General features: G+C 41.0%; 2 protein-coding genes across 3 annotated transcripts; both read right to left on the bottom strand.

The window, feature by feature from the left end:
- Positions 1–4,182: 4,182 nt before the first annotated feature.
- Positions 4,183–15,118, bottom strand: vps72a (vacuolar protein sorting 72 homolog a). 2 transcript variants are annotated; one of them, XM_080442453.1, is made up of 6 exons: positions 14,756–15,118; positions 13,461–13,613; positions 11,178–11,298; positions 9,590–9,766; positions 6,617–6,761; positions 4,183–5,783 (listed from the first exon to the last, which is right to left on the bottom strand). In XM_080442453.1, exons 1-6 carry the CDS (start codon positions 14,870–14,872, stop codon positions 5,393–5,395), a joined length of 1,104 nt encoding a protein of 367 aa, XP_080298579.1. In that variant the 5' UTR covers positions 14,873–15,118; the 3' UTR covers positions 4,183–5,392. The 2 variants fall into 2 exon arrangements, with proteins under 2 accessions (XP_080298579.1, XP_080298578.1); XM_080442452.1 differs by having other exon boundaries at positions 4,185–5,783; positions 9,590–9,769.
- A 4,195-nt stretch (positions 15,119–19,313) lies between these two features.
- On the bottom strand, positions 19,314–21,131 carry LOC308095652 (leucine-rich repeat and immunoglobulin-like domain-containing nogo receptor-interacting protein 1; the record flags this gene model as incomplete). The annotated part of the gene is made up of 1 exon (XM_080442699.1): positions 19,314–21,131. One exon carries the CDS (start codon positions 21,129–21,131, stop codon positions 19,314–19,316), a length of 1,818 nt encoding a protein of 605 aa, XP_080298825.1.
- Between the last annotated feature and the right edge of the window lie 1,364 nt (positions 21,132–22,495).

Below are 22,495 nucleotides of genomic sequence, written 5' to 3'. Positions count from 1 at the left end.
ACCCACACCCACACACACACACACACACACACACACACACACACACACACACACACACACACACACACACACACAATTTAAATCTAAATCTAAAATCAAATCCCCAAAAGGCCCAAGTAGACAGTGGATTAAATGCAAGAAGAACGACAGTGAAAGTATATTCTATTTTAAAACATTGCATTGTGGTTTGCTGCATTGAGTAGGCTAGGTATAAAGAAACAGGATATCTTTGAAACAAACAACTGTAGACAGACAGACAGACAGACAGACAGACAGACAGACAGACAGATATGGATATAGGCTAGTACATCAACATTTCTAGCAAGATTACATTGATTAAAAACATTTTAAAGTTGAGTCATAGAGGCTGAAACGAAATGTCATGCAAATGGAAGGATGGAAATTAAACTCATCTCAATCTAATTATCTTTCTGTTGGTCTAGTGCTCTTCATACCCCAAAAACAGTCACACGTGCACTCGCATGCATGCATGCCCATCTCCATGGAAACTAATAAAACAGAGGGATTGCAATGAGAAGAAGATATCGAAAAATGAAATTACATCAAATGTTTATCATACAATATTGGAGCTGTTTCTGGTCAATACTTATGGTAATATTTGCAGTGGGAAAACATTCTGAATGTAGAGATCCAACTAAAGAGACATGGAATAAGAGGCATGTCAAGGAAATCTGAAATGAATGATTGACCTGGCACATTATTCTCTCTAAAGACAGTGGTTCTCAACCAGTGGTCTGGGGACCACCAGTGGTCCTTGAGGGGGTTCCAGGAGGTCCCCAGCAAAAGATGTTGATACATTTTCACCCCTTTATCCATATTGTATACGTTGGCTATTCAAAAATAGCAGATATACAAGCTCACAGCGCGTCACTTCGTGCCGCGCTGCGAGCTTGTAGATCTGCTATTGTTGAACATTTTAGAAAAATCTTCAAGGTATTTGAAGAATTTTGTAGAATTTTGCATTTTTGAACACAAATCTTCTCTTCTGGGGGACCCTGGCACAAAACATTTTCAGATGGGGGTCCGCGGCCAAATACATATCAATTTGGGGTCCTTGGCATGAACATTTTTGAAAACCACTGCTCGTCTAAGACATAAAAAGGCAATATGAAAAGGACATGCATATTCTGACTTTATTCATATTCTCAACAAAAGAAAAGCCATCTTCATGCATGCTCAACAAAATTCTGATGCTGCTGCCTTTCTTACTAAACTAGGCTACTGGCCTGACTGACTGGCCAATGGGATTTGGTCCAAATAAAGGAGCGTTGCGTATTGGTCCACAACTCTGAGAGAACCCACAAGGAGCCTTCAAGTAAAGCTGGAGAATGAAATGTCTATTGTTATTTGTTGCAGATAACAACAGCACAGAGGGTGCACAACAGACGAGCAGAGAGGACAAGGGAAAGGAGTACAGCACGAAAGAGTACACCACCTACACTCGTTTCCATGGCAACTACCACTCTAGAGCAAGCAATGATAGTCCCCATTCCTTCCTATTTAGAACATTGCTCGGTGGGTTCCATAGCATCAGAGCAGAGAGCTTGTTTTGGGACGTATTGGCGCAAAATGTGGACATTATCTTTCAGATTGCATTTAATTGTTGTCTGAGAGCCCAGATGAGTTGTCTGAGAGCCCAGATGAAAGTGATGCACTGTTAGGCCCATCACAATTATTACATCATCGCCTAATAGCAATTATTTGAGACAATCACAATTTTTTTTGCATAATCGCCAATTGTTTCTCTTCATCTGTATAATCTGTTGAGAAATGTTCATAAATTCATTTTAGAAATAGCAGATGTACAAGCTCACAACGTGTAACCTATACACGTTGTACATGTTAGTTGTTAAACCCGTTTGGTTTAAAGGTAAGGGATATTTTTTGGTTAAGACAAATGTTTATTGTTAAAATATTAAAGCTCTATCATTGCTATAGAGTGCAGTGAAGACTGTCAGTTAACTGCATGAATTGCACATCATACATAATTATTGTTTTCTTTTGTTAATGTTTATGTTGTGTTTTAGTTTTGGTCTTTTTATGTTTCTTAGATAGGCTTTATGTTTTCTGTCGCACAGAGTGCCAAGTGGCTGAGTGGCACTCTGAGATGCCCAAGAATGTTAAGTGCTTTATAAATAAAATGCATTATATGGCGAGAGAGTATGTTTTACCCCCTGTCCGTCCGTCCGTGTGTCTGTGTGTGTGTGTGTGTGTGTCCGTCTGTCACCAGCTAATCTCCGGCACCGTTGGCCCGGTCGCTCCGAAACTGTGCACACACACTCCCTGGATGCCAATTCAGAACTTCTGCCCCAAATCTTTCACATGGGCCTGTTATAGCGCCACCAGGAGGCCGATTTGTGCAAAACCCATTTTTTTATATTACTTATTACTTATATTTTATCCAAACGTCATGCAAATCAGTACACAGTATCACTATAGTCATGTGATCAACACAGATCTGTCCAATTTCCCATATTCTATCCTCATTGCCTAAGGTTGGCTTCCAAAGTTTGCAGGATTGGTCCGTTTTGAACAAAATGCCTCAAAGTATACACACAGCTTGCGATTTCCGTGAAATTTCACACGCACATTCCCACTAAGCCGAGGAAGAAATGCCACCCTTCTCACATTGGCCTGTTATAGCGCCACCAGCAGGTCTAATTTAGCAAAACACATTTTTGGAACAAAATGCCTCAAATCATGAATGCAGTGTCAATGCAAGAATAAATGATACGGTTGGCACCCTTTTCACAAACCCATATAGCGCCACCAGGAGGCCAGAATAACGTACCTGACCTGGCGGAGACCTGTGCTCCGAGGAGCACTTTTTCTAGTTATTATTATTATTAGTGGGAACAGTATTTAAAATTCTTTATGTATGTAAGTACATAGGGAAATTGACAAATAAGGTGATTCTTGATTCTTGAAGAGCTGTAGAGACGAGGCCCCTGTTAATGAAGAAACACTCCATACTTAGCAATGATTACTATCAGAATATATAAAGCTTTAATTCAAGACCTTGTTCACGTTCATTGGCCGTGAATTTCAGTCTGAAACTGACACCCCTAGAACAGATTGAATCATTAGACACACACTGCGACACTATACAAAATGTTTCTTTGTGAAGTCCATGGGGAAAAACTGGTAAAATCCCCATTATCAAGCAGCTTACCTTAGGCAAAAAGAAGCATCTCGTTTTCGACTTGACATCAAATTCAGTCGTTACTCATGCAGATGCCTCTCTGTAAACAGATTGCAGGTGTGAAGATTCATTCATCAACCATAAATTGGCCCCAGGATGATTACGGAAATGTTATCAAGCCTCCCTAATAAAGCTTGTTTATACTCTGTCATACAGCGACGACACTTGCCAAAAATAGCCAATCTACAAGCTCATAATGACTTTCAGTGGGGTGCGAGCTTGTAGATGCGCTATTTTCTAACAGGCCTTGATTCTTGTTAAGAGGCAACTGCCTGGAGGAAGTGTTAGGGCCATATCTTGCCTTGCCCCTTATGCCTAAACCTTTTAGGCATTTTTTACTATTTTGAAATACATTTTAAATTTGTGAAAATAGCCGATCTCCAGCGACATGTCAGCTATTTCAACACATTTAAAATAAATTTTAAAAAGGTTTTTAAACAAAATCCTAGGAAGATAAGGAATAAAGTGAGAAAGTGTTTATCAATATTGTCCAATAAATTGACTCTGTTCCACTATGTCACAACTGATGTTTTTTCTGGGTGAAAATTTTACTTTACTAAAATAATGATAAAAGACAATAGTATAAAATAACAAGACCAGGAGACCTGGTTCTGCCAGACCCAGAATAAGTACTTTATAAGATCAGAGCACTACGTCACCGGACTTCACATGACGTGTCAGCCTGTGTCTATGCCCATGTATGGACGAAAGGGGGACAGACTTTTTTGGCTGGGGCCGGAGGACAAAGTGACCATGCCCATGTATGGACGAAACAGGTACAAAGCCTCATGTAAGCCCGACCCCTTGGGTCTGGCAAAAAACTAAATTAATCATGAAATTGTTTTATATTACATGGATTGCGTTATAAATCAGTGTTCATCCCAAGAGTTATCCCACAATTACACTGAAAAACAATAAGTGGCTAATTAAAGAAAATGCAAATTCAATTGTTTACAATTAACATTTTATTTTGTTTGTTTTATTGATGTCTATAAAAACCCATCTTTACAAAAGAAAATTCAAAATAAAAATACAAAATTCCCCCAAAAGGTAAGGCCTCATCCACCCATCCTAAAACAAAGTCAAAAGTCAAGTTTGTGTGTCCATATTTAACAGTTGCACAGGAAAGTCACATTTCTCAACAAGAAATGATGTTGACGTGATAATTGTCTATGGAGTAACTGATCTTCAATGATGCAGCTACAAATAGAGCTCGACTCAGAAAATGCAGGAAATTACTATAAACAATCCTCAAATGTGTCAATTTAAGTGGAATTAATCATTCCAGAGGTATTTTGAAGGAAAGAGGATAGGAGTAGATGTAGTCGGTTGTTTACCATAGAGGAATTTGCCTCCAGTCAATTCAGATGACCTTGTTCAGGCTGCAGTTCAGTATATCAGGGTTCCCTTCCACACATTTTTAACAACGCATTTTCAAAACCTTTCCAAAGTATTTTACCCAGCCTATAGCAACCATACAGTGCAACAATGAGGCTCTTACACCAGTGTGCCATCAATGCCCTAAGACATTGAGCCTTAAGCCTTGTTCTTCTTCTTCTCGTTGTTTGTTTTGTTATCTTTGGTTGTTTTCTTGCTCTAGAGACGTCGTGTATGAACGTAAATAGAGTAAATGAGTGATAATAGCGAGTTATCGTATCGTGTGTGTTAGTGTGTAAAATGGAGCAGCTTATGACTCGAGCAAAGGTGTCACGTGACAATAACATACAACAACAATATCATGGTGCAATGTGTTAGAATTGTAGACCTTTTTGTCGCGTGACATGACTGTATACATTAGGCCGCACTCACGTAGCTCGCTTACCATGTTACGTATTTCACGTAATGTTAGACATATTTTGGGACATATGTTTAATGAACAAAACCAATCGCCTAAAACAATGTATATCCAAACATTTTCCAAAATATTTGATAAATTCCAAAACATTTCCAGGAATTTCTTGACCACAGGAACCCTGGCATATGCTTGTGCATCAACATTACCAACCCAAACCTATGAACTTGCTTGACAGACTGTTAAGTTTTCCTACCTTGAGAGCCAGAATATGTACACTTGTCATTATTACCGTCCTTTTTTTGTGTCCATAAAAAAAAATCTAGTCAGTCATGGAAACAAATAAATAAAGAAAAAAAAGCCTGTTTCCTTAAGTCTTATGTTGCAAGGGCACTCTGCTTGACAATCATCTTCTGACGGCTGCCTTTTGATGCCGAGGTATCAAGTCCTGTCACCGCTCCCGAAGTGCTGGGAAATCCGTGAGCAGCCACATACTTCCGGTAGGCTTCCCGGATGATGCGGAAGGCTCGCGCGTTGGCGTAGGGGATGTCGGTGACTGGGTCTCGGTACAGCGCTGCCTTGTGGGTAACGGGGCACACCTCCTGGGGGGGCAGCTGGGGACACACCTGAGCGCTGTGCGGAAAGCCCACCTCCAGAGCCTCGTCGTCGCTGAACGTTACGTAAGTACGAGAGCACAGACCTCCTGCAGGTTGCTGCGAAGGCGCGGTTGGATTTGTTGGGGCCGTCTGAGGAACATCCTGATCCAACCTTTGAGAAAGAGCATGAATCATAGTAAGAAAACACACTGACACTTATGAATTATGCACTGCATTCTGAGACACGTTCTCCGCCCTTAGAATAATGAGAAGATTAATGAGCACTTTCTCTGCGTGTAACCAGTAGGGATACTAATCAGATCACCCACTCCCCCTACCTCTCTCAACTAATTTAAAAAAGTTCAACAAACAACCAGGCACTCAATGTGAGTACAAAGTCACTGGAAAATTATAATATTTAGTGCTCTTGGAAGGAAGATATATTCAAACAACAAAACGAAGTTCCCAGGCACTCAAAAAAACAGTGACAGCCAGCAAGGAAGAAATATGGTAAAAAGCCTGACCTGCCTTTGTAAATACATCCTTCCAGTTACTGTTTTTTTTAATGCCTGGGACCTAAATGTCCTTGTCCGAGTCATTTAAAGCAAGGGCTCCCAAACTTTTAAGCTCGGGACCCAAAAGATAAATTCTATGTCTCCCCCGGGACTCAAGCTGTAGTGAAAATACCCAATCTACAAGCTCACATTATAAGAGCTGCTATTTTCACTACTTATTATTTTTGTGTAACTTCTTATTTATCTATGATATTCTTTTGAAAACATTTTTGACGTTTTCAATGTAAGAAGAATTGTGAATTCTTTTGAAAATCTTTTGATAACTAAAAACAAAAATGGGTCCCGACCCACTGTTTGGGAAACAGTGATTTAAAGAGTTATTGGAATTGATCTACCTCCACCGCACACATTTTCCTGTTACTACAGCTTTCAGAGGGGTGTGCGATCCATCTACCCATTTTAGCGATAAAGCTTACGGAGACGTCCTTACCCTTCCACGTCCACATTCTCTTCTTTTAGCATGGAGTGCGACACGAGGGGCATGAGGACTGAATGGTAGCGAATGGTCGGGCCTTCAAAGCGCCGCTTCTTGTGCACCTGTTTCTTCTTGTCGGCCTCCAACCTCTCGTAGTTCTCTTCAGGAATGGAAATAAGCAGCGTAAAATCATTTCAACAGCATCATCACTAAGCAGCACACCCAACAGACACGATAAAGAACGTTTAAAGGAGTACGTCAGCCAAGAAAGGACTTCATTTCTATTTCCGTTTACCTACTGGTGGTGTCTTTAACTCAGGGGTCTTCAACGTTTTCAGACCAAGGACCCCCTAGCTGAGAGAGAGATGAAGCAGGGACCCCCTCTATATTGTATAACATTTTGTTTCAGATAAAAAAAAGTGTTTACTTGGTCTGCTCTTTGTTCCCTCTACACCTCTTTGCCAAAAACAGCAGATCTACAAGCTCACTTGTGAGCTTGTAGATCTGCTATTTTTGGCTAAAGTTCTCCTCAGGAAAAGGGATGCTAGGGTTCAAGTGGTTAAGGTAAAACATAAAAATCATATCACACAAAGATTTGGCGGACCCCCTGTAGTAACTCTGAGGACCCCCTAGGGGTCCCGGACCCCCTGTTGAAGACCCCTGCTTTAACTCATTTGAATTTTTGAATTTTCGTTTGTAAAACATTCCTTGATGTTGAATGAAGAATCCAAAAATTAAGAAAAAACTTGATGAATGGAATTAGAGACCTGATTCAACAACAGCAAAACGATATAGAAAATATGTCCATAAAGGCCAAAACACAGCTCATGTAGGGCTTCAAAGTGTTTTCTGTCTTCTATGACCATAGAAGAAGTAAATCAACTTTTTAAACAGCTCTTGTGCATGTGAATGAGCTCCGGTTGAACCCTATGGGCACGCCCATGCACGTTCTTCGCTCAATATATTTTTGTCGTCTGTGGTGATATTTGGGAAACCTTTTTCAGCGGACTTCGGCAGAAGAGAATCTAAATGATAATATGCGCTGTGTTTTGGAGTTTATGGATGGATTTATTTGCAGTTTTGCTGTTAAATCAGGTATCTGATTAATTCCATCCATCAAGTTTTTTCTTCATTTTTGAATTCTTCATTCACCATTAAGGAATGTTTTACAAACAAAAGTTCTGTGTAAGTTAAGAGACACCACCGGGTAGGTAAACAATAGAAATAAAGTGAGAGAGAGATCAACCAGGTGTTGAATGGAGATAAAAGTTGAGTTAAAAACGCATACTTGGCCTGATGAAGACCAGTTACTGGTCGAAACATGTTGGCCTTTAAAACTTTTGGTAAACATGATTAAAGTACCTTGATTTTACGCCCTCTCTCTATTGGGTGAAGTACTCCTTTAAATTTAAGATACTTACAGTAAAATCTTGTGTTAATTGAACTCTGAGAGTGTACAAATGTAAGCAAATGCATTTGGTTGCATTTTTACTCTCGGAGTAAGACGATAAATGAACACAGAGGACTTAACTGTGTAATGTCTGAGCAGTATTAGCATTCACTATTACTTGATAAACACAAAGCCATCACTATAAATCATGTCTTAATTCCTATCTATTATTCCATTTCAAGGAGAGTAGCTCTTGCATTCCCTTCATTAGTGTTTATTGTCTTTATATGTCTTGATGAATTGAATACACAGGACCACAATGGAAACAAGCCCTCAGGGCTTTTTGTGTTATCCTTTTAGCATTATTGTACAACTGTACCTCTGTGCTTTTTTCAAACTTAATAAAGTATTCAATCAATCAATATTGTGTTGTGGTGAGACAGTACAATGCCTGAGAGAGAATACAGAGCTGGATACTGGTTTTAAGAGTTTTAACCCATTTAGAGCGGGAATGCATCCGTGTAATTTTAGCTGTATACTTTGGCTATACAAAAATAGCAGATCTACAAGCTCGTAGCACGGCACTCGCTACGAGCTTGTAGATCTGACATTTTTTTTTAATCTTGAACATGTGCTAATCTTTTAATAAATATATATATATATTTTGAAAGAACATTTTTAACTAAAATCTTTGCTTCTGGGGCGGTCCCTGGAACAACATATTTTGATGGGGGTCGGCGGCCAAAAACATAACTTTGGGGGTCCTTGACAAGAAAAGGTTTGAGCACCACTGACGTAGCAACAAAAGTTTTTCAGAAAAATTAAGACGTTTGTTAACACATTGAATGCCAAAAACGGTCCGGACCGTTTTTGAGGGTCCAAACGAGAAGTGCCGAAAACGGTCCGGACCGTTTTTGACCCAATTCTATTTTTATACATGTGGGCCACGTGGGGCGCTAAAACGAAACTTTGACATCACCCAAGCAGTTTCTGAGAAGAAGAGGCTGGATGTGGCTCCATGTCAAAAATCCTTCCGGTCGGCGTTTTCAATGTTATCTCCTTGATTAAAAGCTTAATATCTCCATTTCTTTTTAATGTGGTGGAAACGAGCCGTTTTCGATCGGCGATCACGCTGCAATGGAGGGTCGCGTTGGAAATATTATTGTTCCAGGCGTTAGTCGGGACCCTCCGCCGTCTCGCACGCACGCTTTGTTTACATGCATTTCCGCGTCGGGGCTTCTCACAGCACGAAATGTATAACGCAAGTGGATGGAAGAAATGCTGGCACTCAACGTATAATATTTTAATAAACCTCTGGCACCCAATGTGTTAAGTCATTTGACAGTTACAAATGTTTGCTTTAAAAAATATATATATTCAAAGATTTGCACACATTTTCACGATTTAAAACAAATTGCAGATCTACAAGCTTATAGCGCGGCACTCTGTGCTGTGCTATGAGCTTGTCTATCTGCTATTTTGGATAGCCAAATAAATCTAAAGTGACACAGATGCGTCCGGGATTGAATGGGTTAAGAGAGATTCGGCAGGGAGTGAATTGAGTCTGGGCAGCTTAGGTTGCAAACATGTTTTCTTACCTAAAGATCTGATGTTGATCTCAGCCGTTAGCTTGGCCTCCGCCAGCAGCTCTTCCTGTGTCAGAGGCCGGTCGCGGTGCGCTCCTCTCCGACGCCGAGGGGCATCCTGTCGTTCTTGCAAGCGCAGGTTCGTTTTCCGAGTGTGCTCGCTGGTCGACTGCCGCACAGACTTCCGAGCTGCTGGGGAAGGATTTTATCATAAGCAACTGCTTTGCGTATTATGCTCCAAGTCTTTCATTAATTTGAAGGACCAACCCATATGGAAGATAATAATGATATATGTTTGTGTTTCGCTAATAAAAACACAAACAATAAATAATAAATAACGGTCAAATTTAGGTTTTAATCAGAATTATTTTGTTTACACACACACACATGGAATTTGTCTCGTTGAGGTTGGTGTATTACAGTAGAATAACAATGCAAACCCGGGTTGAGAACGTCCGCTTTAAAAGACCTTACGTATTGTATTACTAATACTTAAGGCTCTATAAACACTACTATATCACTGTGAAATTAGTTCTCAAAAGCACATCATAAGGCTGGTAGAATGACTCATGAAAAGTGGCCTTTCAAAGCCATCTGTTCTGCCGAGGAACCTGGTGTACTGTAAAAGCCATTTCTGGTAGAGTGATAGGTGCCAATGTTCCAAGTCCAACAGGTAGATAACTAAGTTGGTAGTTTAATATTAAGCTCTAAATATATACAAATGTTAATCATGTCTCACAGACAGATGGCCAGCCAACTTTTTCATTACTGAAGACAGTGATAGGCACCATAATGATCCGTGATGAATGTTAAGAGCGGTGGTATATGGCATCAAGAGGTTTAAGGGTGATACAAGAGGGTGTTGCGTGTCTATAATTAATTGCATCTCCATAATCTAAAAAGGGAGAACAAGACTGCCTTGATTACTCTTTTTCTGGAACATGGGAAAGAATGTCGTCACCCTGTGAACTCTCAGAAGCACTCGGCTCGCCTTTGTTCTTTGATAGGAAAGAATGTATTGTTCCTGTATACATTCTGTCCGCAACTATTTCTGAATGAGATTGTCGACATGATCATTTTAAGTTTTTTCACCCATCTAAATACCACAGTGTATATACAGTAAAGGGCTCTTTCAATAAGAGAACCGGAATGACAAAGGTTTGAAACGTCTGCAATCAATTTTGTTTGCACTGGAGAACACCATGTTACACTTTGGTTTTCTCACTGTCTCACTGTCTCACTGTTAAATATAAGATGTTTGTGTAGCTTGAAATCCCGTAACTCCCCTTTGTGGCAGATGTAGGTATATTCAAAGGAGGAGAAACAATGATATATATACAATTGGAAGCTTAGAGGCATATATGAGTGATGGCACTGATTTCACCATGGTATGTTGACTAAAAAGGAAGATGAATCACCTTAAAATAGAATTCCAGTGTTCCGAATTCATACAGACAAATTACGTGTAAGTCAAATATTCAAGACCATATTCACACGGTGGCAATTGTGCTCAGGGGGGATATTCCCACCCTGATTGGGTGATGTAAGAGTTGTACTTTTGGCATACACACAGTAGAGATGGTACATGAAGGTCTCTTACTTTCACCAAAGTCCTGGAATTCTTGTGGAATCTTCCTCTTGAACTCAACCTTGGCTTTCTCCGTCTTCTTCAGTTCTACGGCGGGTCTCTTGGGTTTTGGCTTGGCAACCTTCACAGGTTCCTTAGATGAAACGAATAGAAACAAACCATGTTTGTCTTGGTTTTAGAGTAGTAATAAACACGGTCTGGGGCAACAGAAGATGAAAAGTCATCCATCCCATAGACCAAGGATCCTGAACCTGGGGTCCGCAGACCACTTCTAAGTCCTTCTGCAGTTTACATTTCTGACTAAAAGTATTCAATCAATCAACCACTTAAACCCCAGCATCTGTATTCTGGGGAAAACTTTTGCAGAAAATAGCAGATCTACAAGCTCACAATGTGTTGCATCCGCTCAACAACTTGGGGTTTAAGTGGTTAAAACCTTAACTGCCCCTGTGTGCTCAGTCTGAGCAGCACACTGGTGAGTCAAACGCAGAAAAGTAATTTCCCCTTAATGGGGATAACTAATGGGGTGAATGTGGATCAGTACAGCTGGTGAATTCATAAGCTCTGTGAAGGGTAACCAGAAAGGCTCACTCCAAAACATACTCGCCCCCATTTTTTTCGCAGACAGCTCGCCCCCAGAGGTTTTTGTATTTGTTTTACTGAGGATAAGGTTAGAAATAAGTTTAGGGTTATGCATAGTTTACTGAGGTTAAGTTTAGGAATAAGGTTAGGTTTTGGCACTGTTTTACTGAGGTTATGTTTAGTAATAAGGTTAGGTATAGGCATAGTTTACTGAGGTTACGTTTAGTAATAAGGTTAGGTATAGGCATAGTTTACTGAGGTTACGTTTAGGAATAAGGTTAGGTATAGGCATAGTTTACTGAGGTTACGTTTAGGAATAAGGTTAGGTATAGGCATAGTTTACTGAGGTTACGTTTAGGAATAAGGTTAGGTATAGGCATAGTTTACTGAGGTTACGTTTAGGAATACCAGGTGGCGACGGTTCCGAGGTCGCCGGATTTGCCCCGGGGCGACTGTGTTCTGGGGGCGTGCGTTTTCATATTCCTGTGAAGTTACACTAACAAACGTATTCCACTTGACCAAAGTACAGACTTGATTCTACGACTGCAACTATTGATTATTTTCTTTGCAATTATTCTATCCTTTACTTTTGGTTAAAACCTTAACTGCCCCTGTGTGCTCAGTCTGAGCAGCACACTGGTGAGTCAAACGCAGAAAAGTAATTTCCCCTTAATGGGGATAACTAATGGGGTGAATGTGGATCAGTACAGCTGGTGAATTCATAAGCTCTGTGAAGGGTAACCAGAAAGGCTCACTCCAAAACATACTCGCCCCCATTTTTTTCGCAGACAGCTCGCCCCCAGAGGTTTTTGTATTTGTTTTACTGAGGATAAGGTTAGAAATAAGTTTAGGGTTATGCATAGTTTACTGAGGTTAAGTTTAGGAATAAGGTTAGGTTTTGGCACTGTTTTACTGAGGTTATGTTTAGTAATAAGGTTAGGTATAGGCATAGTTTACTGAGGTTACGTTTAGTAATAAGGTTAGGTATAGGCATAGTTTACTGAGGTTACGTTTAGGAATAAGGTTAGGTATAGGCATAGTTTACTGAGGTTACGTTTAGGAATAAGGTTAGGTATAGGCATAGTTTACTGAGGTTACGTTTAGGAATAAGGTTAGGTATAGGCATAGTTTACTGAGGTTACGTTTAGGAATACCAGGTGGCGACGGTTCCGAGGTCGCCGGATTTGCCCCGGGGCGACTGTGTTCTGGGGGCGTGCGTTTTCATATTCCTGTGAAGTTACACTAACAAACGTATTCCACTTGACCAAAGTACAGACTTGATTCTACGACTGCAACTATTGATTATTTTCTTTGCAATTATTCTATCCTTTACTTTTTTGATTAATTGAATTGAGGAGCACATTTATTATTTATTTATACATCAACAAATTGATTACGCACATAAGCATCATTTCATACTTTGTCGCACAACAGTATCGTGAAACAAATGTGAAAATAGCAATAGTGCTCAGTCTGCTCACAATGTGTTGCGATGCGACACGCTGTGACCCTGTAGATCTGCCATTTTCATTATTCTTGAAATGTGCAACAACTTTTTTCCTATAATGATGTCATGCCCAAAATAGGGATTGATAAGTAATCGATTATCTCATTTATTATCTTCATTTTTTTTTCAAATCGATTAATTCTATGAGCTGTTGCACCCCTACTTGATTCAAACTCATTTTAGCAGCAGAACTGTGACATGGTTACCTTGTAAGCTTTAGTGATGACCCGCATCTTCCTACGAGGTCCCGTATCTTCCTGGTCACTGTCCGGCTCGTCGCCCTCGTCAATGTCAAAGTCACTGTCCACCTCGTCCTCTGTGTCTGAATGTTCTCCATGGTACTCATCATCTCCATCTTCCTGGGGGGGGGGGGGGGGGGGGTAGACAGACAGACATATACAGTCACATACTTTCATGTAGTACAGGCAGTGATTCCTTTACAGAGTTTTGCATATCGTTGCTGTCGGGCAGAAACCTCTTCTGTCCATGTTTGAACTTTTTGCGTTTTTTTCATCAATTAACAATTCATTCCTACTTGATCATACTACAGCGTCACACAAAAAGCACCAAAAGTAGCAGATCTCCAAGCTCAAAATGCGGCGGGAAGTGACTCGCTCTGAGCTTTTAGATCTGCTACTTTTGCAATTTTTGCATTTGAATCCTGAAAAGTCACAGCTTTGGACATGTGGGGTTTCCACCCGACAGAGACCATACAATATGATATTTATGAACTTTTAATTTAGCACAGGCCTGCCAGACAGATTTGCCAGATTTATTGTTGCCATATTAATATTACATTGAGTGGGGCTTGTTTATTGTTTGTGCAAAAGAAAAATGCTCTAAGGCTGGGGTCTTCAAGGTTTTTCAGGCCAATGACCCCTTAGCTGAGAGATGAAGCAGGGACTTTTTCATAGATTTCATAGATAGATTCATAGACAGCACTATCATGTTGGATTCATGTTAATGTGTATTTTCAGACATTTACTCACTTAAACCGTCAATATTTAGCAAACTTGACCTTTTACTTAGTCTGCTCTTGTTTCCCTCTACACCAAACCTCTTTGCCGAAAATAGCAGATCTACAAGGAGTTCTGAGCTTGTAAATCTGCTATTTTTGGCTAAAGATCTCCTCAGGATAGGGATGCTGGGACTGGGCACAAATATTTGGTGGTCCCTCTGTAGTAACTCTCAGGACCCCCTAGGGGTCCCGGACCCTCTGTTTAAGACCCCCTGGTAAGGTGTAAATCAAGCATGAAGATTCATCTAAGAAGACACCAATTAATGGCAAAACATACAGTAACTTACTGACAGTGTTTAGGTATAGAATCAAACAGATAAACACAAATAAACTGTCCTGACAAAGGGAGCCATAGTGTCAATCTCCAAGATGCTACGTTAGCATTGCTAGCCTATCCTATAGGTTTTGTCCAGTCGGCTAGCTAACAGGCTAACTTGCTCAGCTATAACTGAGTGGTGGTAACCGTTAGGTTAGTCCTCTTACGTCATTGAAGCCGCCATAAGTGGTCTTGTAGAAGTCGTCGTCCTCCTCCACGTCCAGCAGTTTGGACATGCGGTTCCCCGCAGTCTTGCGGGGCTCCCGTCCCACGGCCAGAGTCATGGCTGCTAATGCTAACTCGCTAGCAACAATAAGGCTAAGCTGCTGCTCAGCTAGCACAGTGTATGGTAGGATGCCTGGATGATGAGTTTGGTGACTTTTGGTCAACTCGCTGTCCTTTCATGGATCTCTATGACCAGGTGTTAGATCATACGTTAGCGAGCCAGTTTGTGATGCATTGATCCCGAGCTATGAGTCTCAAATAAGACAAACTTCACAACCAAACACACAGACAACACTGCAGTCCCCTCGTCTTGTTGTGCTTTTGCAGCGGCTGGCTACTAAAGTTAGGTGCATTGTCGCCATCTACTGGTCGGGAGTGTGTAACAGAAAATGTACATTACCTGTCCTAGCGGTTCTCGAACCTTTTAATTTCAAGGACCCCCATAACTCTGAGAGAATTCAATGGTTCCAAACTGGGGGTCAGGGTTTATTTTTTTATTTTTTGTTAATTAGCTTAATGTAAATGACAGTGTATATGGGCTATCTGCACATTTCTAAAGGACAATTTAAAGACTTTAAGACATATTTAAGTATATTTAATACCTCTAAAATGAAGAAGAGAAAAAAAAGGAATAAACTAAAAATAACCAAAAGTAACTAACAAACTAAACTATAAAAAAAATGGTCAAACATTGGCCAAATTGTCAAATATTACCTATTACCTTTTTAAAAAAAATAGCCGATCTACAAGGCATCACGCCTTGCTCGGCGAGGCGTTGTGCGCTTGTAGATCGGCTATTTTCTCATCTGTGGAACAGAGTCAAACTAAATGTAATGCCTCAACTTTTACAATTCCAACTAAGTGCTTGTCAGGATGGGGGGGTCCACAGTTCAAATATGATTATTTTGGGGGTCACGGACTGAACAGTTTGGGAACCCTTGTACTAATGGAACCAAATTTGTACACTCTCAGAGTTACAGACCCTGTAATGCTCCATTTGGAACCCCCCCCCTCCAAAAAAAACCTGAGGGTCCCTGGACCCCACTTTGATAACCTATCAAATGAATTGTTCTCAAATTCAATAAACTTAAAAAATAAATCAAATAAAAACATAATCCTTCCAATAAGCTCAAGATTTCTTCCACATACACATTTGTACTCCTGCCTCGTTTAATTTGTATGTCACTGTATTGTTCTGCATCATGTCTTTGAGTGAATTATGTGCTAATTGCCTCTTCAAGAAATCTCTTCTTCACATTGCCATTAGGATCTGCTCTAGTCCATTCCAGCCCATGCACTTATACCTTGTTTTGTAATTTGATATACAAGTTTTCCCTTTTTGTGATTGCTCCAGGGATCTTGCATAGCCTACCTACACTGCCTTTCACTAATACTATTCCACTGACTTCAGATTGAATTAGTGGATCACCTAATACAATTTCCTTTCCTAATTCCAACATGAAATGAGACCCCCAATAATGTTGTATTAACTGTATTTCTGAGCAAAGATTTCGTATGATAAAATGACCCATTATTTCTCTGTCTGAGGATTACCGCCCTATGATGGCCCTTTCCGTATCCTGGAACCATGGGCGAGAAGGTAGCTGATGTCGGGGGTTAGAAGTTCCTCATATAAACTAAAAACAAAAGGTGACAAAGCCTTTCAGGCTGTAGCTCCCAAACTTTGCTCTTCACCATGTCTTGAGAGCTGCAGCCTCTGTGGATATTTTTAAGAACAACCTTAAAACGCTATTATTTGAACAAGCATTTGCTTGATGTTACATGATTTTATTTCCATGCTTGTGTTGTTATCTGCTGCCCTGCTTGAGATTATTGTACAGGCCTTTTCTGTTCTAAGTGCTTTAATACCTTGTTTTGTTTTTAATCTCACTGTATGTAAAGCACTTTGTGAGATCTCTCTGTGAGAAGTGCTATAAATAAAATGTACTTACTTACTTAAGCTTGCATGATCACATCTCTGTGGATTGCCTCGCATCAGGCTGGCTGTATACAGACCCCATGGCGAGGTCATCCCCTAGGCTGCAAGTCTAGTTTCTAGTTTCATGAAAATCTAATCTCAAGTTATTTTGTTCACACACATAATATACACTGTAGACATACAGTGATACATACAATACCCTGCCACACATTGTGGCAGGAAGGATAAACATAACAAACAGAACTATATGCCTCAAATACATTTTTGTTCGCCAAGGATGTGGGCGGTGATCCATAACCTTGGCCTCTGATGAATGAGCTATCAGAGCCTCCAGGAGACAACAATAGCCGTCAGTCTGGTATAGGTCATGTTCTCCACGCACAACCAGGGTCAATGACAGGGGCTGTGAGGGAGGGGGTCAGGTGGGTGAAAAGTCATAGAAAGGCAAAGAGTAATGGACTGAGTCAAATAAACTGCTAAGACTTGGTGCACCTGCGCTGTGGGTTCTGTTTGTGCTCTGTGTGCTCTGTGTGCTCTGCAGTGCGTGCGTGTGTGCACGTGCATGCGTGCGTGTGTGCGTGCGTGCGTGTGCGTGCGTGCGTGTGTGCGTGTGTGTGCGTGCGCCGCATGTGTGCAATATATCACTTTAAGTTACGTACATTTGATTCAGTTAGCCTTGAATATTATACACATTAGATTTGTATTCTTTGATGACTTATTCATAGCAGAATCTTTGTAAAGGCCTTCTAATGTTTTTTAGAAGGACTGCCTTTTGCTGGTGTCTACCTGGCCGTCTCCTTTGATTTAGACAGTAGGCTAAGCAGTGATCAACCATCGTTCCCCACGGAACAGTGGTTGCTCTGCTTCTGAGCGAAGCTGGCCAAACAAAATGGTCTGGAGCCAAAGAAAAAGTGCGTCAGCCATCAGGTGAGCATATGAACGTGTGCACACAGCACGTGTGAGCTCAGCATTGAGTCCTTGCCAGCCTGTTGGCCGGTTGTCATGCCTTCAGGGCAGATGACAACCCCCCCCCCACCATCCAACACACGCACGCACGCACGCACGCACGCACGCACGCACGCACGCACGCACGCACGCACGCACGCACGCACGCACGCACGCACGCACGCACGCACGCACGCACGCACGCACGCACAGACAGACAGACAGACAGACACACAGACACACAGACACACAGACACACACACACACACACACACACACACACACACACACACACACACACACACACACACTTGCCAGCAGTGTAGTAAATGCAATTTGTGGATCCTTAGCTCCATCTATATCCTCAAATAATCAGGATGTTGGCCCTCAACATGTCTTGTTTCTTTTGTAAACAAAATACATATCAATGGAGATGCAATTAAAGTTTAATTGTGGACGTGAATCAGTACCAGGTCATTTTCAACAAATCAAATCATATACAAATACATATTCAAAAGGGTTAAAATGTGACAGAAAAACGAATTCATAACGTGTATCAATGAAGTCAAAATCAAACCTAAGTCTCTATTATTCTTGGATGCCTATTTATTTAACCAAATATGCAAACTAAGACAAATGACACCATGTATACCAGAAATCCATCGACAAAGATATTAAGTTCAAGTGCAATAGAAAGCAAAGGGCACACAGTGTGCATCACCATGCCATTTTTAGAGTGGGAGAGAGAGAGAGACAGAGAAAGAGAGAGAGAGAGAGAGAGAGAGAGAGAGAGAGAGAGAGAGAGAGAGAGAGAGAGAGGGAGAAAGAGAGAAAGAGAGAAAGAGAGAAAGAGAGAGAGAGAGAGAGAGAGAGAGAGAGGAGAGAGAGATAGGGAGAAAGAGAGAAAGAGAGAAAGAGAGAGAGAGAGAGCATGCTTGCGTGCGTGGCTTTAGGACCCTATGGACGATGACAACATTAACTGCAGCCTAAATAAAGAATTCATGGTCTACTCAGTTGAGCTTACTGCCTGAGTCATGGCATTTCTGTGAGCCAAATGTGGGAAGCTGAGTAGGAGGCACCTATATGTGTATGCTGCATAGCTGATCATCTATTTTATAAAGCTGAACATTGCACATTTAAAATGTATAACTCATATTGTCAGAAATCTATTGATGTACGGTATTAAAATAATATTTTTAAAAGTCTAAATTCATGTACAATCAAATCTATTACAAAATTATAGAAAATAAGACACAAATTAACTTCAAAGCAGAAATTAATTCTCTATTTATCCCCAAACGTTTAATATAGGGTTCTAAATAGTGAAAATTCTCCATCATGCACATTCACTTCTGTATGCGATTATTAATTATCAATCATGGTCAAGGTCCCTAAGTCACAGTTAACCTTTACTTGATTTATATTCTTCATTCACTTCAATATATTTGAGAGACCGGCCTAAAATTATCAATTATTACATCACATTCAAATGACATTAATAAACATCACCAAAGATCTGAATTTATCTGCTTTACTATTACAAACTATTGTGACATATTGCATTCATTTGCAGTGCATGCATATAGGATGCTAGAGAAAACTTTAACCACGTTGCCTCAAATAATTTTCATTGTACACCTGCCAGACTGCTTGGGGCCCACATTGACATTTGACATTGTGGTTCGTGGCACATATGCAATTGTCGCTGTGTTCTTTATTTGCCCTTTACCCTTGCTCCAGAAGAGAATAAAAATGAAACATATGGTAACAGAGCTGGAGAACGAAAGAACCCCAATCATTACTGCTATCACCAATGTTTTGACATCAAACGGGAATGGGTGGGTTTCATTTACAGCTGGGGATCGAGAGGGAAACCAACCTAGTTTAAAAGGATGCCGGGAAGGTGAAGAAATGCCCCGGACGTGGAGCCTGACGGGGAAGCTGTCATTTCCACCAGCATTAGACGCCACGCAAACATAAATACCACCGTCTTGAACTTGTGCATAACGAACCTCCAGTGAGCCATTTGGAAGAACCCGGATTCTACCAATAGATGAAATAGGCATCAGCTGTGGGTTTAGCCAGCTGATTTCAGGCACAGGGTCGCCATCTGCTTTGCAGTAAAACAAAACGGTGTGACCGTCATCTATCCATATCTCTCGAGGCTTGCAGTTCAAAATCCGCGATCGCTGACAGGTGAACAGAATGGAGAGCTCAGACTCAGAGAAATCTAGAAGATTCCGCCCCTGCAGTTGGACTGAGTTAGTGCAACTCGGAGGATGTCCACCAAAATCTAAATATAGTCGCTTGTGTGCCACCCATGACAAACGGCAGTCGCATACTAATGGGTTGTTATCAAATCTCAAAATATTCAGGTTGCCCGCTGGATGAAAACTTGTCTCCTCCAGGGTGGCCAGCAGGTTCCCAGAGACATTGACTAAACGGAGGTGTGCCAAGGTATGGAACGCTTCAGCTTCAATGCGCAACAGTCTTCCCCCGACTAAATGAAACTCTTGAAGACGTAGCAGTTCCCCAAGCGAGTTCCCATGAATGGAGGTGATTGGATTAAAGGACAGATCTAAATATATAAGGTATATAAGATGATGCAGCGGGATATATGGCAGAGCACTAAGATTGCAGTTGCTAATGGTTAAATATGTAAGATTCAGGCCAAAGAGGCTGTTTCCTGCCAGAGTCTCTAACCAGGGGCATTTAGAGATGACAAGTAGCCTAAGGTGCCCGAGTCCACGGAAAGAGTTGTTTGGCAGCGCAGTGAGGCCAAGCCGGCTGAAATGTAGGCTTGTCAGCCCATCAAGTTGTGTGAGTGCCTCTGTTGGTACAGCGGTCAGATTGCATCGGTATAGGTGCAGATCTTGTAAACTAGTTAGGCCGTTGAAAGCTTGTGGGGAAACAAATACTAAGTCATTCTCACCCGTCTCAATGCGCTTCAACGCTGCCAAGCCACTGAATGTAAAATCTAGCAGTACTAGGATCTCATTGTGACTTATGTCAAGTAGCTGCAGCCTGGTCAAGCCTATGAAGGCTCCTACGGGGATGACCTTGAGCCGATTGTGGTCAAGACGCAGAGTCAGCAGGCTTTCCAAGCCTTGGAAGGCTTCCACTTCAATCATAACCAGAATGTTGCTGCTCAAATCCAAGTCCCACAGTTGGGTTAGGGTCTTAAACTGCTGGCGTGTTACTGTTTTGATCTCATTATGAGTTAGGTTTAGGATTCGAGAGTCTTGCGGGATTCCATCAAGCACTGTGGTAAGTTGACGCTCTGAGCAGTTGACCTCCCGCCCCTTCGAGTCACACTGGCAAGGCCGGGGACAAAGCAAGGGTGTGTCTAGTGCATATGCTACACCTGCTGTTGCCCACAGGTAGATGGCAGCACCCCAGCTCAGGTGTCGCTGGACAGCAGCCTGTTCAAACATCTGGTGGCTTGCCTGTGTTTGAGAGAAAGAAATGTAGCCATTACAGCAGTAACAGGAATCGTTTTGAAGTGTGACAGTTAGATTACTGTATGTGAGACTAAATTCTTGCTCTGCACAGAAACGAAGCGACTAGCAGTTTTGGACTCGATACTTAAGCACTTAAAGCCCATATGGTTGACCAGAGTCCCTCAGAGATCTATACTATAGTGTCTTTTCTGTTTTCTGTTATCGTAGGGAAAGCATTCGCTGAAAATAGCCGATCGAAAAGCTCACAATTTCTTATTTTAAATTGAAGATTGTACTGGATCAACCAGACAATGCTCAAATATAATACATAATTATGTTATGCAGGTATCATGCTGTTATAGATCTAAATGTTAATTGTTACTTGGTTCATGTATCATGGAACGTGGCATGAGTGCGTCTCTCATGCCATGCCATGTCCCATGACATCTCAATGAGCAATGTAAAGATGTTGTTGACTTTACTCACTGTGCTTGGACAAATTGCAGTAGTTTCTCATAACCAGACACATGAGAAGAAGAGGTTCAGTGTTCTTCCATTATTTCTGAAGAAACACCAAAAGTGTATTAGTACTAGAAGCACTAATAGGTTACAACAGCATGTCAGGACATATGTTGTTCACAGAGCACTAGAGCTGTGATACAATAGCAGGTCAGGAAAGGAAATACATGTACAGAGCACTAATATTACAGCATGTCACAGGGAATATGTTCATACATCGCTGATTCTAATTTACAGCATGTTAGGAAATATGTTCATAGAACACTAATACAATAGCGTGTCAGGAAATATGTTCATAGAACACTAATACAATAGCGTGTCAGGAAATATGCTGTTTATAGATCAAGACTAAAGCATCAGGCACATCTCTGGAACGTATGCTGAGGTGTGAAGCGACATGTGAGCTTGTAGATTATTTTCGCTATATTTAACATTTATCAGACATCATGTCTTTAGCTTTTTTCTTTTTTCTTTTTTTTTATTTAAATCTTTGGGAATTTGGGGAAATTGTGGTTTGACCAGTGGTGGAAAAAGTACTCACATTTGTTACTTAAATAAAAGTATCAATACTGCAATGTATAAAACTTTTTGTGTTTTTTTTAAAGAGCTGGTGCCATGGTTTTGCACTTTTTCAGTTTTTCATGTGTCTATGAGGTTGATAGAACTTCATTAAGCCCCCTGGTGGTGTTTTTATGGTGTTTTATGTCTTCTTTGACTATTTTGAGTTTCTACCTGGAGGCTGAAACCTTGAGTGCCAATAGAAAAACAGCACTTTAGTGACATGGTAAAAACATACCCTCCCCCTCATTATCATAACACAACAGGTGTGGGCATGAGGG

Source organism: Gymnoscopelus braueri, assembly GCF_963280865.1.
Source record: "Gymnoscopelus braueri genome assembly, chromosome: 11".
In the NCBI taxonomy this organism is placed as follows: domain Eukaryota; kingdom Metazoa; phylum Chordata; class Actinopteri; order Myctophiformes; family Myctophidae; genus Gymnoscopelus; species Gymnoscopelus braueri.
The sequence above is the reverse complement of the archived record's forward strand: the minus strand, read 5'-3'. Positions and strand labels throughout refer to the sequence as shown.

Coding starts and splice junctions, on each gene's coding strand:
- vps72a (XM_080442452.1), bottom strand. CDS start 14,872: ATGACTCTGGCCGTGGGACGGGAGCCCCGCAAGACTGCGGGGAACCGC. Junction 6,762..9,589: donor GATCAACATCAGATCTTTAG/GTAAGAAAACAT, acceptor CCATTCCTGAAG/AGAACTACGAGAGGTTGGAG. Junction 5,784..6,616: donor GAGAATGTGGACGTGGAAGG/GTAAGGACGTCT, acceptor TCTTTCTCAAAG/GTTGGATCAGGATGTTCCTC.